The sequence below is a fragment of the Typopeltis vanoorti genome, chromosome 1 (assembly GCF_054136105.1).
Source record: "Typopeltis vanoorti isolate ZY-2024b chromosome 1, IOZ_Tvanoo_1.0, whole genome shotgun sequence".
Taxonomy (NCBI): Eukaryota; Metazoa; Arthropoda; class Arachnida; order Uropygi; family Thelyphonidae; genus Typopeltis; species Typopeltis vanoorti.
Window position 1 is genome coordinate 150770970 of NC_143549.1, and position 14093 is coordinate 150785062.

Sequence of the window (14093 nt, forward strand, 5' to 3'; positions counted from 1 at the left end):
CCATGAAATTACCATCCAATTTGTGGGAAGTCACAAATAGGGAGCCAATGAATCTCTCATTACTTGAAGAGCGACGCACAAAAAAAAAAAAAAAAAAAAAAACATGCAGGCTATTTATGCAGAATGTTTACTGATAGTATAAGCAACTTTACCAAATGGGTTTTCTGTTGACCTTCTACTGAATCGACAGCCATTATTGATGCAAGTTCGAAGTTGGGAAACTTTGTACACGAGAAGCAGCACATTAAACTAATTAGATGCGTGTTGTTTCTGCAACGAAATAATAATACTTCATGACCTTGTATGTATATTAAATGTTCTATTCATTAGATAATGGTATTTAATTTCTTTTTAGAACGTTTCTTTGTACATATTAAATGTTTCAATGATACATAATTGGTGTATTTCGATTTGTGTTTAATCACTTTTGGCAATTTCTAATCATGTGAATGTTGATGACTATTGGATAATAGGAGAATACACATGAAATGGATGAGTATTCTTAGCTCATTTGGTATAGGCGAAGCTGTGTTTTCTCGTGCTGATTCGTCTGTTTGCAAGAGTAAAACATATAAATGCACCATAAGGGAAGAAAAACGGGAAGTAATCCTGTGTGCAGAATCTCCATTTATGCGATATAAGTTTAAAAACACAAGGAGCGCAATATGTATTAGATTTTATCATGCATCTAAAAATTAGAAATAATGAAAAATAATTAAGTTCACTATTATAAGGTCAGAAAATATCCATCAAAGTAGTTAAGGGCGATGTAAATTAACTCGTTAATCTTATGGTAGGCGACTGTTTTTTTTTTTTTTTTTTCCCTGCTGTCTGCTGGAAAGGGAGTATCAACAACAGAAGTCAATAATCTCATCTAGGTTTTTCTTAATTGCCTCAATTTTGATTTAAAATACTGATCACTAAACCATTCAGGAAGTATTTCTTATCATTAATATAACTTAAAATATAAAAATAAGAAAAAAATATTTTTAAGTCAAGCTATCAAACTAAGAATTTAGTGAACTGTCGCTTTGTCCATGTATTCACTTTAAACGCAATTCTTTCAGAATTAACTGTTATTTGACAGTTTTTTTTTCAGAAAGTTTTGCAATAGACTTCATAATGCAGTTTTATAGTGATTTTGTTTCATATGTTTTAATTTTTTATTAAACATCATTCTTATTTATACATCACTTTTTTTTTGGGATCCATTTACTAAATATTATTGGAAAAACTTACGTGTGGCTTGCTAATTTCATCGTAAATAGTGCAATTACAATCTCAGGTAATGCTACATATAATAGTACAATCTCATGTGATAGTGCAATTAAGGACCATACCATTTGGGTGAAAATATTAGTTAACTTCCAATTATAATGTGAAATATATATTTGAGTTTTTCAACTAAACTACGAGTTGTCAGGATGTCTAGGACATCCCGACGCAGGTCTAGGACATATTTTAATTCTTACAAATTCCTAAGTCCATTTATAAGTCCAAAAGCTGTCATACAAAATTGCAAGATAGACGTGCAAAATACGTTATCGTGTGTGAACTCTTAGACTGGATTTAGCATATTCGGCAATTCTAGGTGCACACTAACGCGTTCTAAGAATACAAATTCAAAATGGACGAGCTTGTATAATATCTATCAAATAATTCCCGCCTCCTCCACTAGGTAATTTTATGATGTGAAGCTTAACATCGTATTCCCAATCTCACAATTCGATGAGTTCTTTAATAATTTCAAGGAATATGCTAATATATTTCTCTTGAAAATTGTAATGACGAACTCCCAGATCACGTGATGTTGACGTTTTTTCTCTATAAGGAGAAACAAAGGCAACATAATAAACTATACTGAAAAAGAAATAAAGTGTACAGTTTTCCTTTCATGCAAGCCAGATGTTGACAGTGTTTGGCAGGAATTATCGATGCGAGAAACTGTTCTTAAAATTCATGCAAAATGAGTTCCCGTCTGTTAGATGCAATATTGAAAAGGCTCGATTCATATAAAAGTGCTGTTACTACTGCCATTAATCGAAAGGATGTCATCTAGTTTAGTGCAAATATGAGATAAGACTAACTGTTTTACTTCATTTAAGATTCTTGGCCTGGGAATGCGAATAAATATTTGTACTGGAGTTATTTTAAATGTCTCTGGCATTTATATTTACATGAATGTAACTGACCAAACGAAAAGATTCTGACGATGCGGCAATAAAATCAGATAAGCAGTTTTAATTAAAAATTGCAGGAGATCTATCATACATGTTACTGAATTTAAATATTGCCTTAAAATCCTTTCCCCCCCTGATTCACAATACGCTGATGACGTTGTTATGCACTGATCCAGAAACTCTGGAGGTAGTTTTTTCACTATTGCTTAGGGAACAAACAAACAAAAAAAAAATACACATTTCGCAATCATTTGAAGGAAATTAATTTTAATATATTTGGAAAATTTTCCACAGAAACTGCTAACATTATTAATTAACATATGCTGCCATTTTTAATTATTAACTAGAAACACTGTCTTTACACATAACAGAGGTTTTATTAGTGAAAGTTTCTGCTTCATCATGAAATATCAAGAATTTTGTGAAGCATGTTATTTAATTTTTCATTAACAAATTGCTACATCCTACATAGCATTTATTGACGTTTCTTTGTTTAATTTGAGAATTTTTCAACAATTTATTTCCAATGGCAAAATCCTCTTGCGTACGTCTACTTTTTCATTATAACAGCGCGCATTATTTTTGCTTAGTGGTGGTAGATAGTAATGATGGTGTCTGACATATTGGGCAGTAACCAATCCTTCAGGTGCTCCTCATCGACTTCACGATCGAAGGGGAAGCCCATTGGACGCCTATCTGGAAATAGTTGATCTTTAGCTCCGCAGTAACTGACAGCATCGGTACAGATACCAGTCTTTCCGTGATCACCCACCTATGATGATAAAATGTAAAGGAACAGCAATAAATAAACAATATAATTATAATAATAATTATTATTATCATTATTATTATTGGCTTCCATTACTGTGAAAGTAAACTTGGTTCCTTAAGTATCATAACGTCAAAAGAATGTAAGTTAAGTGCTATTAGCAGTTTCGAAATACTCACCACATCTTCAAGCCAGTCGGTAAGCATGACAAACAAGTGGAATTTCATACCCTGTTCGTCACCTTTTGGCACAAGAAGATGGTCTGGCCAGCCACAACTGCAGAATTCATTCTGGTGTTCATCAGCAACCACTCCTCTGGCAAGTTCTTCAAGAGATTTCTGCTTTCCAACTGTAACACTGGATTCGGATGACTTTCGTTCAATAGTGTTATCGCCGGGGTGTACTAGAAGAATCACAAAAGGATTCTTAGGCATGAAGTATTTTATTTAAGACAGAAGAATATAAATAATTTACAAAGTGAGTTATATTAAAAGCCAAGGAAAGACATATGGTTTGAAGCAAAATCCTCATTTGTTTAAAATATCGGCTATGGCAATATTGCCTTCCAGATTTAGGTACGAAATGTACCTTCTAATTAGTTTTAATTATTGCTAATAAGTATTGCCCTAAAGCTGCCAAAGAAATTGCCCTATCAATACATATTTATGCCTCCAGGCACTCAATTCAAGCAGTTTATAGGCGGCAATATGAAAAAGTGTATTCTAAGTTTGTTTTTAGCACACTTTGTAAGATTGTGCGCGTGATGTTCGAACAAAAGCAAATTACAACTGAGCCCTACATAATTTAAATTTCAAAGAAAGATTATGTAATATTAACAATTAAGAATGATTATCCAAGAGGGAGTATGAAAATTATTTATAATCATAAGTGTTTTATTTGATAATATTTACTAAAAAGTCTGTTCACAGGTATGCATATAGCTGTCAAGACTATCACTCGATTGTGACATAATCTGTTTCTTTTAAACACATATTTTATTTTGTTCCTTGACTTTTTTCAACTAAATCGGTGTAAATGGACGAATATGGCACTATTACTAAGGGGTACCGTAGGCTTGCAGCCGTTTCTGGGTGGTGTTCACATAAAAGTAATTATTAAATGTTTTAATTTAAAATAAAGTATTTTGTCTTAGAAAATGGTATTTGAAAAAAAAAAAAAGAAAGAAAGAAAAGAAATCGTGTTTACGGTACATATTGCCAAACAATCTTTCACTCATTGTGGTAATAAGCGAATCGCTGTACCAGAATGTTTATAAGAATATCAATGTCAAAACCATTATTTTGCATTGCCATTTATAGAGAATAATGATTGAGAAAACTGAAAGGATGAACATGAGATGAAGGCTTTCAGTCTCTCGACTTCATGTATAAGGATGGAATTAGTAAAGTTTTTGTCATTCTGTTAATTTATTATTATGTGATACCTTCAGGGAGTTCGAGGACTCATTGAGGGAGGGCACCTACTCAAACGACCAATTCCAACGAACCGCAACTACCATCATCATCTACACCAACGCCATCTACCTCCTACCAATATTTTCATAGACAATCAAAAGCATCCATGCCCATGGTGGGATTCGAACCAGGAGCCTTTTGGCTGGAGACCGATATGCTAACCACTCGGCCAACCAGGCCGGCAAAAATGTTTGTACGCTTTAAAGAAATCTATTTTTTGTTTAACGAAAGAAATGATACTTACGAGCAACTTTAAACTTGTCCAGTTCTATTGCAAGGCGCCTGAGGGTATGAAGGTCGATTTCATTGTCAAGTTCATCCTTGACGGGAGCCAAGAAAATACGAACGGTTGCCTCTCTGGTCTTTGAACCTTTGTTGAAAACTTCGATCTTGTAACTGAATGGTTCGTGGTCAATGTGCTGGTACCGAATCTGAGTGAAAAAGCAAGAAAGGAAAAGATTACATCACTTGTATTAAAGGGAAAGATTACACCACTTACATTATATATCAATTTCACTAATTTCAGATGAGGATATGAAGAAGAGTTACAGTAAAAAGAAAAACAAAAAACAAATACTCATTCATCAAGGACAAGCTGATATCAAACCCGCCTTATTGAAATCTGCAGTGAGATTTGCTTATGTTGCCCATCGACTTTAACTGTAATCTGTAAGCTCATAATCCTTTTTCTGTTGCTTCCTGTTAATAGACATCCCCCCCCCCACCGTTTTCCTCAATGAATTTTCAGTAAATCCTGGTGGCTGTCGACAGGATACATACGTAAGTCGGTTTTGTTTATGATACACCTGTTTTATGGAAATTAACAAAAAAATGATTCTCACCAAAAGACAACCAATAAAATGAAATCATTAACATTTTCTTTTTCTGTCGTTCCGTCACTCCTCGTTTAGGTTTAATGCATTAAATTGAAATCACTTAAAAAACTTAAAAAATCTACATATATCTTAGCAACAGGTGCTACGTACAAGCATATCGCCATCAGCTATTAAAATTTTTAAAAAAAATTTAAACATCTACAGATCGCTAGAAAGGCCAACACCAAGATGTGATGTATTTGCTACCTTTCTCTAACGTATTGTTTTTGATTTACTAAAAGAAACAAATGTTTGGAGATAATAATTAAATAAATTTTATTTAATTATTTAATATTCGCAGACATGAAAACAAAATATGTACCATGAAGTCGCAGGAAGAACAGAAAATAACATACTGAGTATTAAATGTATAATCTCACAGTCTTGATTAGCAACTCCCGTGGAAACGCTAAGGAAATATTTACTGTTTGGGATAATAGTCTCACAATTATACTCTCTCATAGTTTGAGTGGTGTTAAGTAGCCTTATTTGTTAGCTTAACAAATTGTTATAGAGCTGTGGGTTTTTCAACTGAATATCATGGTCTAAACCTTGGATTGCACAGCCCATTCTGAGATAATACAATTGAAAGGGCGACCGACTACAGTAGATGCTATTCCTGCATTACCAAATTAATTTATAAGAGTAACAACTATTAGATGATTATTTTTCATTTATGAATAATTTAAAAAAAAATATTTTTCACTTAATAATAAAAACATGAATAAATACCCTCATAGCGCCAGTTCTGGCCAGGTGATAAGCATGGCTAACATCCAATTCAGCCTGTTTGAAGAATGTTGTTATTTCATCGGTTTTCTGAGCACGAACACAGACAGATTTTATTTCCACACTTTGGAATCCAAGCTTAAAAAAGAAAAACAATGTTCGTTTTTGTCTTTTTATGTTATGCAAAATAAATGTAAATGTTCAATTCAAATATCAAAATCTACTAATAAAATACTTTATTTGATTGTAGTAGTTACACTTGGGAGAACGGTAAAGGGATTTACTAAAATAAAACAACAACAAAAAAAAAAAAAACAGCAACGACTTGTAAATCAAATGGTTGTGTGGTTTCCCAGAGTTTTGTAAATCTTATTTGGTATTTCTATTTGAATGCAACAAGAAACGGTAACTTAAAGATGGTAGTGGGATATAGTTAATATTCTTTCAGCATAACGCTTATAATAGCTTACAATTCTACTTCTCTTTGGTTCTGATCCTTCAGATAAGAGAATTCAACTTTATGTTTGAATATAAATGTGGGTGGCATAACATACCACTTAACAAAAACGATAATCAGTAATAATAATACTTTTTAATGCATTTATTTAGAGTTATATAAAATTATCTTTAAACGAAGTAAAGAGAAGAGTTATCAGGAAAGTTATTATTACATAATCTTTACTTGAATATTGTTACTTAATCGCATAAATAGAAATTGGTCTGTAGCTGGACTGTCTCCTTTATCAGCGTTGATAGTTGAGCTCATTTCTAGAGACGATTTGAGCTCATTTCTAGAGACTAACATGCGAATATTGAAGATAACTGCTGCCATCTAGTGTAACTAATCCTAACTAGTATAGATAATTGAGTGAATGGTGGAAGCTATTAGAATGAACTATTTTCTGATTTTTGGAGTTAAAACCAGAAATTTCGGGAGAAAATTCCTTGTATGCCCTTGCCAATGATCGATTACTCTGGGCAGTGTCTAGTAATTGTTTCTATAATTGACGTCATAGAAATTCTCTCTCTCTCTCTCTCTCTCTCTCTCTCTATATATATATATATATATATATATATATATATATATATTTGTATGTATTTCTGAGCTTCTACTCGGTTGTTATGGTACATTTTAAAGAATAAATATTTAATGACTTTAAACCGAAACCGAGATAAAATATCAAGTTTTAATGAAAATGATACAACTAGTTTCAGCCTTTTACAGCCTTCATCAGGTATCCATTCAAGGTAGAACACAATAATAATAAAAATTGAAGTTACAAAAAACTGAGAATTACAGGCAAAAAATGCAAATTGATACAGGAAACGTTGTATTTTTCAAGTTGTTGAAAAATACAACATTTTCTGTGTCAATTATGTACTGCATGCATTTTTTGCCTGTAATTCTCAGTTTTTTGTAACTTCAATTTTTATTATTATTGTGTTCTACCTTGAATGGATACCTGATGAAGGCTGTAAAAGGCTGAAACTAGTTGTATCATTTTCATTAAAACTTAATACTTAATATTTTATCTCGGTTTAAAGTCATAAATAAATAAATATGTATATATTTGTGTGTGTGTGTGTGTTTGCATAACTTACCTGTTGTTCGTTGTAATGAGGCAATGTCTTTTTGTACTCCTGGAACATGTCGTCGATAAACCTGTGCCAGCGGTAGAAAATAGGATCACGTAGAGAGGTAGCCGTATCACACATGACACCGGGGTTAAGCTGCAAAGAATAAGACGGAATGAATATGATTTGAATATAAATATGATTCAAAATACAGAAATGTAAAAAAAAGTAAAATTACGAAACATTAGAAATAAGAAAGCAGCTTTTAAGAATTGAATACATATTTTATTCTAAGAAACCACTATTAATATTATTACTTATCGATTTAAAAAACTGAGAATTTTATATTGTGGCGGTTAGTGAAGGGAGTCGTTTCCTTTTTTTTTCTTGTTTATTCTTTTTTTTTTCGGGGGGGGGGGGCGAGTGTTTCGAGAGCTGCCAGCAGTATTAAGTTCATGGACCGATTTTTATTTCAATTAAACGTGAAGTTATTTAATTCATTTATATCTTCATTACTTTTTTTCGTTCGATAGATATCTGGCAATAATTAAAAGTCACGTGATCATTAGGCATCATTTTATAGATTTGCCAAGGGTGTTTGTTTGCTCTGACAAAGTTTTCCAAATGTAGCAATTTCTTCTTCGACTACTAAATATTCCAAACAACGTGTTTCATCTACAAGATCAAAGATTTTCTCCTGTGGATTATTAGTTTATGGGATGAGTAACTTTCAGGATATCGCAATTAATAGTGTTGAAAATCGTTTCAAGAGTCCATCTACTTCACAAAAAGTATGGGAATGCTGAATGGAATTTTTAAGTTATTAAAAGTTGGTTATACCACCGTGATTGAGGAATCATTTGTGTTGCAACGGCACGTTCCGCTTATTCTAAAAGAGTTATTTTTCGACTACGCTGTCTTTATTTATTTATTTTTTTGGTAATTTGTTTAATTTTGGAAGAATATTTAAGTTTATCGTATAAAACAGGTCCGAATAAAGTACTCGCTTATGACTTTATAAAACTCCTGCAGACTTTATACTGCTTTTAGTAGCGTTACTGCTTACTTTCTAATAAATCTAATAAAAGGCGGGGGGGGCGGCAGAAGGAAAAGGCTATTGCGTAAATGTGATTGTCTGTTGACCCGTTGACATATCGGTCTTAGCCGACAATAAACAAACGAATGAAATGATTCGATTATACAGAAGGGAGATATTTGCTAAACAGCCTGATTTTAAATTCATCTTGTTTGTAGAGATAATAATTGAAGATTAAATATGTGGAGATAACAGAATGATACTGTCGAAAAACTGGATATTCCTCCTCATGTTAACTGCCATATTTAAATTCATATGCTGATTTTTCTCCCTTTTTCATTTACAAAGGTATAAGTTATTTACCTGGAATCGACCATCAGGATCCTTGATTGCTGCGAAGAGGACATGACCCCAGTTGTGAAGACTGCCGTAGAACTCTTTATTGATTGATTCGTAACTGGATTCAATTAAGTCTCCAAGAACATCAATTCCAGTTTCCTCATCAAGGGGACTCTCTGCACCGGTTCCATCGACAACACGTCCCAAGTTGATGGCATCAAGGATACGTTCCCTCCATCGTTCAAGATCCTGAACGGAGCAGTGTGGTGTATCCTGAAGGGTTGAACCTTCAGTACGGAAAGCATATGGCATGAAGTTGATGGAGGCAATCAAGTGAGAAGAATAGCCTTCAATTGGTTCTTCAAAGTTGTGGAAAGGTGTCATTCTTGGAAGTCCATTACACAAACGTTCGCAGTCGTATCTAAAAGGATGTAAAGGAAAATTAATACATGAATAAGGTGAAGATTACCATTCACTTTATTAAGATCAATATATTTCTATACATAATGAAAAGGAAAATGAACATCGGCATTTCTATAATTATGCTGAAGAGCGCAACCATCCAAAGTGGCTTTTTCCATAAGCCAAAAAAAAACTTTGTATCCAGTATATCAAGCAAGCATCTCTCATTCTTTGTGTTGAGGTTTTCCTGCGATAACCTAAAGAGAAAAAAATGGAAGCGTATCCGCGAAGCATATGGTAATTTACTCCACAAGACTAGCTCGAAAGTGTTTGAAAGGAAATTCTTGATTAAATGAAGTATGGATTGCTTTTTTGGAAGGCTTATTGTCGTTTTTAATAACTTAAATAACTGTGATAGTTTCATTCTCAATATTTTTTATCTCCCATTAGTATTCAAGCCTATGAATTTTAATTAAAGTTTTAATTAATTATATAGTGATAGCTAATTCCCAAAAGATATCATCTATTTGAATAAAGCAAGCTGATTAAGGAAATTTGACCAATAAAATTTGAAGGGACTTAAGTTATAATAATAAATTAAATTAGTTAATTATTTGATACAATTATTACCTTGCGCACATCTGCTGATGCATGTAATAGAAGAGTTCTCCCTTACGATCCTTGACCTTTCCTGTGATTTCAGCCCTCCAAGTGGCGGGATAAACCAGATGCCAATGCCAATGATGTACATTGATGCCGATATCCTCTCTGTAGTAGGCTAGTTTGTATTCTGGATCGAGAATATTTCCGGTTTCTAATACGTCAGAAATAATATCCTGAAATATTGCGAAGAATTTAAGAAGTCTAAGAATCACATGTTTAGAGCATTGATTTTAACAAAATGACACACTGACAAGAAAAAAATTAATTCAGCCAAGTATTAGAATATGGTTTAAAAAATTTGTTATTAGAAAAATCTAAGGTGTTCAATAAGTAACCTGAAATATTTTCAACTTTTAAATTCTATTTTAGGACTAAAAACTTGTTGGCACCAGGGAAACATTTTATTACTTGTTAATATTACTCCAGGTAAAAAACAATGAAAACATACTAGTTTCACCAACATCTGTAATTTGTTGGCTTCATTAATGGGAGAAATGAAGATAGCAATTGATGTTAAAAACATAAATAAATCAGTAAAAGAGAAATATCCAACATAAATTAAATATGTTTCAAAGTTTTGCATCAGCAAAGGAGAGTGATCATGGACTGCCATTTGCCAATCCAAATTTTCCAAACGATTCGATTTACATCCATATGTCCATCAAGACTGCTGTACTGCCCAAGAATCATAACATACAAGTAACTTTCAAATCAGTCCAATGCATTCGAAGCCTCCTGAGATGTTCAAAGGACATTGTTCCCTTTTTCTAACATCCAGAGGTGTATAGGATACCATCTTCCTGTGGTTTAGCAAAGGCCAGACAAGCCGAGATTTTAAATTTAGAAAAAAGAAAATGACAGCGATGTAGGAGAAGGAAAGGCTGGGTTAGCTCATCATACTTCAACTACAGATCACAGCCGCCATGCCTTATTTTAGAAAACTTTGTCCTCGCCAGATTAAGGAATTAAGAAGAGTAATTTATTCACGTGGCTCTCAACTGAAACCAAAAGTTAATCCTAAACGATATTGGAAAATCACTAATCATATATGAACAAAACAGTTGTTAACAACAAACTATAAAAAGAGAACTGACACGTGCTACGCGTCACTGTTAGTCATATTTAATTTCTATTGGACTGTTTCCCTTCTAAAGATTTATTTATGTTTTTAACATCAACTACTTTTTTCATTTCTCCCATTAAAAGGTCCTGATGAAGATATCAGGTGTTTTCGAAACTAGTCGGCTTTGATTATTTTTCTAGTGTACTATTAACGAAAAAAACCGTAATACCAATTTTGCTTATCTAAAATTATTCATAGCCATTTTACATTCAATAATTTTCAATTTGTAACAAAATGGATTGCTTCAAGGACTCAAAAGAAAAAAAAAACATTTTCTCCAAATGAGTACATACTTCATGTTCCGGAACTTTGAGACTCTCGTAGTATGCTTTGTCCAAACTCTCTCCTGGGATGAATTTGTCTGGGAATACTTCCTCGAGTGGTGGTAAGGAAACACCTCTGCAATCAGACCGGTGAAGAACGGCGACAGACACGGCATACGTGTAAAGACCTTCATTTACGAGATCACGAGCTTCGTGGCACAGCTCTAAGAATTCGTCGAAGGATTCAGCAGCTATAAAGACAAATAAGAGGCAACTATGTTAATATTTAATTCATTCTTTTTCTATATGCCCAAGTCATGTGACTGAGCACATGGTCTTTCGAGCATGTTCACGATATTACTGAATATCAAAATTTAAAAATCCATCAGCGCATACAGTTGACTTATTAATCATCACTGAACTGATGAAATAGGAAAACAGTTGGTGGAGGATAAAAAATATTGTGTGAAATATGGAAAACCTGAGCTACTTCCTATCAGAGATGCCATTTGGTCTAACTTGACTATATGTATAATTTACAAGAAAAAAATTTAAAGCATAAAGTAATCAAAACAAAAAAAAAGTGAGAATCAGCTATCCTAATGCTTATATTGGTTTATTAGAGTGAAGTAACAGCACATTCAACAGTCACTTATTCACAGTACTGAACAAACAGAACGAGGATAGGAAATACAATCTTCATTTTCATACTAGATTCAAATGAAAATCAGTCATGTTGCAGTTATTTAACGTGTTCCCTTCAGTGATTTATTTTGTATCTAAAGTAATATGTCTATATATCTGAACATCAAAGTTATAGAAATGAAATCAACAAAATTCATCTAACACACGTAAAATTATTCAGGTACTCGAAAGTATTCAAATAGTAATCTGAATTGACTGAGTGATTGAGTAACTCACTTTCATTTGAAAGTAATTCACTCAGTCATTTATATACGTGGTAAGGTTTTTTTCCCTTCACCATCTTTTTTTTTTTTTCATTAGCAAAACAGACACCACAAATGTCGATATTTACTTCTAGTCTTTCCTAACACATATACTGTAAATCCATTACTTCGTTGCCTTTTCTACTTTTTCACTTGTCCAACTGGTACACTGCTCAATAGTATTGAGTTCGCTTTATCGATGGTATATTTATTTATTTCTAGAACAAGCTTGCTGGCGGACGCACGCAATTTAGACATTATATAGTTGCTTCGCCCATAATTATCACTAGTAACAATCGAAAATGTAGTATGATAATATTAAGCATCCTTAATTCGGTCCATTATAATTATTTACTTTTCTTATAATTACTTGAATTTTCAAATTCAAAATATATCAAAAACTGGACTACAGTCGGTAAAATGGAAGAAAATTGGGAGAATATGATTTTTGTAAGGCTTTGTTTAACCATATGATATTCTTATGTTGTTCTTTAATCTATCAGGACATTAGAATAATATTTTAAAAATGCGAATAGCGTCAGAAGTACTGAAACATCAGAAATGCCTTAAAGCAGCGCCCCCTCCCTCCGCCAAAAGTCTTGCTTATCGAAGTAATTGAGGCCACGGAGATTCCATGTCTTAAATGCGTCTGTTTTCACGTCGCATTTTTCTATTTTATGGGCAAAACGTAAAAATGATCCTTTCAGTTAATTAAGCTGCAATAGCTTACATAATTTCTCATATGTTTGATGGCACTCGTTCCTCCCTCAGATTGTCGCAAATTCGAAAAAAAAAACGAAAAGGAAGGGCACAACTAATGTAAAGAGAGATTAGGTATGATGTGATGAGAGAATTTAGTGGATTTAAAAAAAAAAGTTTAATTTTCATATCAGTGTTGCAAGATTCATTACAACATAAATACCACTCTAGAATTTCCAGCTCAGAATTGATTTTATTAATTTTTACATATTTTAATAAATCTTCCGATAAATGGGGTGGCGCTTCTCACCAGGCGATGAAGTTCATCTGCCACTTAAAGACAAATCACAATCATACATGTCCACGGAGGGATCCGAAATCGTCGTTAGAGAGCGGATACGCTAATCACTATGCTAGCCAGGCCAGCTGAATTCAAAAATACTTTTTTTTTTTATTTTATCAAAGCAAGAATTCACATTAAAAGTACAAAAAGAAATAAGCAAAATAAACTTACTGATCAGGGCTTCGTATAACTGAGTGGCTTCCTTCAGATGTTCTTCATGGAAACAAGAGAAGATCTGACCGCGTCCCAGAACTCCCAGCCCCTTTAGTTTCGAATCAGTTAATGTTCGGAGACGGAACTTATCAGAAGTTGGCAGAGCTACATATTCGAAAAGAGGCAGAATACGTGCCTGCTTGTCTTCTACTGGAAGCATGGTGATCGCTGCGGACGATATTTCCCTCTCGAGCAAACAAACCAAAGAGGAAAGCTTCTGGGTCAGTTATAAGGACGCGATCGCGCGGGGAGATGGAATTACGTTTTTATATAGCTGCCATTTTTAGGATGGGCCAGTTTCTCTGAAGTGTTTTCCTTCACAGTTGTCTCAAGAAGATAGCGGAAAGATTGCTGTGCTAAATTAATCGTTTTAAAGATAGCCATTGTGATGTCATTTCCGACAGCCAGTCCCAAAGCCGGAAAGAGTTATTAATATCGTTCTTTTATTTATCTGAACAGATA

General features: G+C 33.4%; 1 protein-coding gene across 1 annotated transcript; it reads right to left on the reverse strand.

The window, feature by feature from the left end:
- Positions 1-2430: 2430 nt before the first annotated feature.
- LOC150110540 (hemocyanin B chain-like) lies at positions 2431-13873 on the reverse strand. The gene is made up of 9 exons (XM_090399681.1): positions 13590-13873; positions 11460-11680; positions 10011-10216; positions 9003-9399; positions 7631-7759; positions 6032-6166; positions 4669-4855; positions 3129-3352; positions 2431-2952 (listed from the first exon to the last, which is right to left on the reverse strand). The coding sequence occupies exons 1-9, from the start codon at positions 13789-13791 to the stop codon at positions 2767-2769; spliced, it is 1887 nt and encodes a 628-aa protein (XP_090255807.1). The 5' UTR covers positions 13792-13873; the 3' UTR covers positions 2431-2766.
- Between the last annotated feature and the right edge of the window lie 220 nt (positions 13874-14093).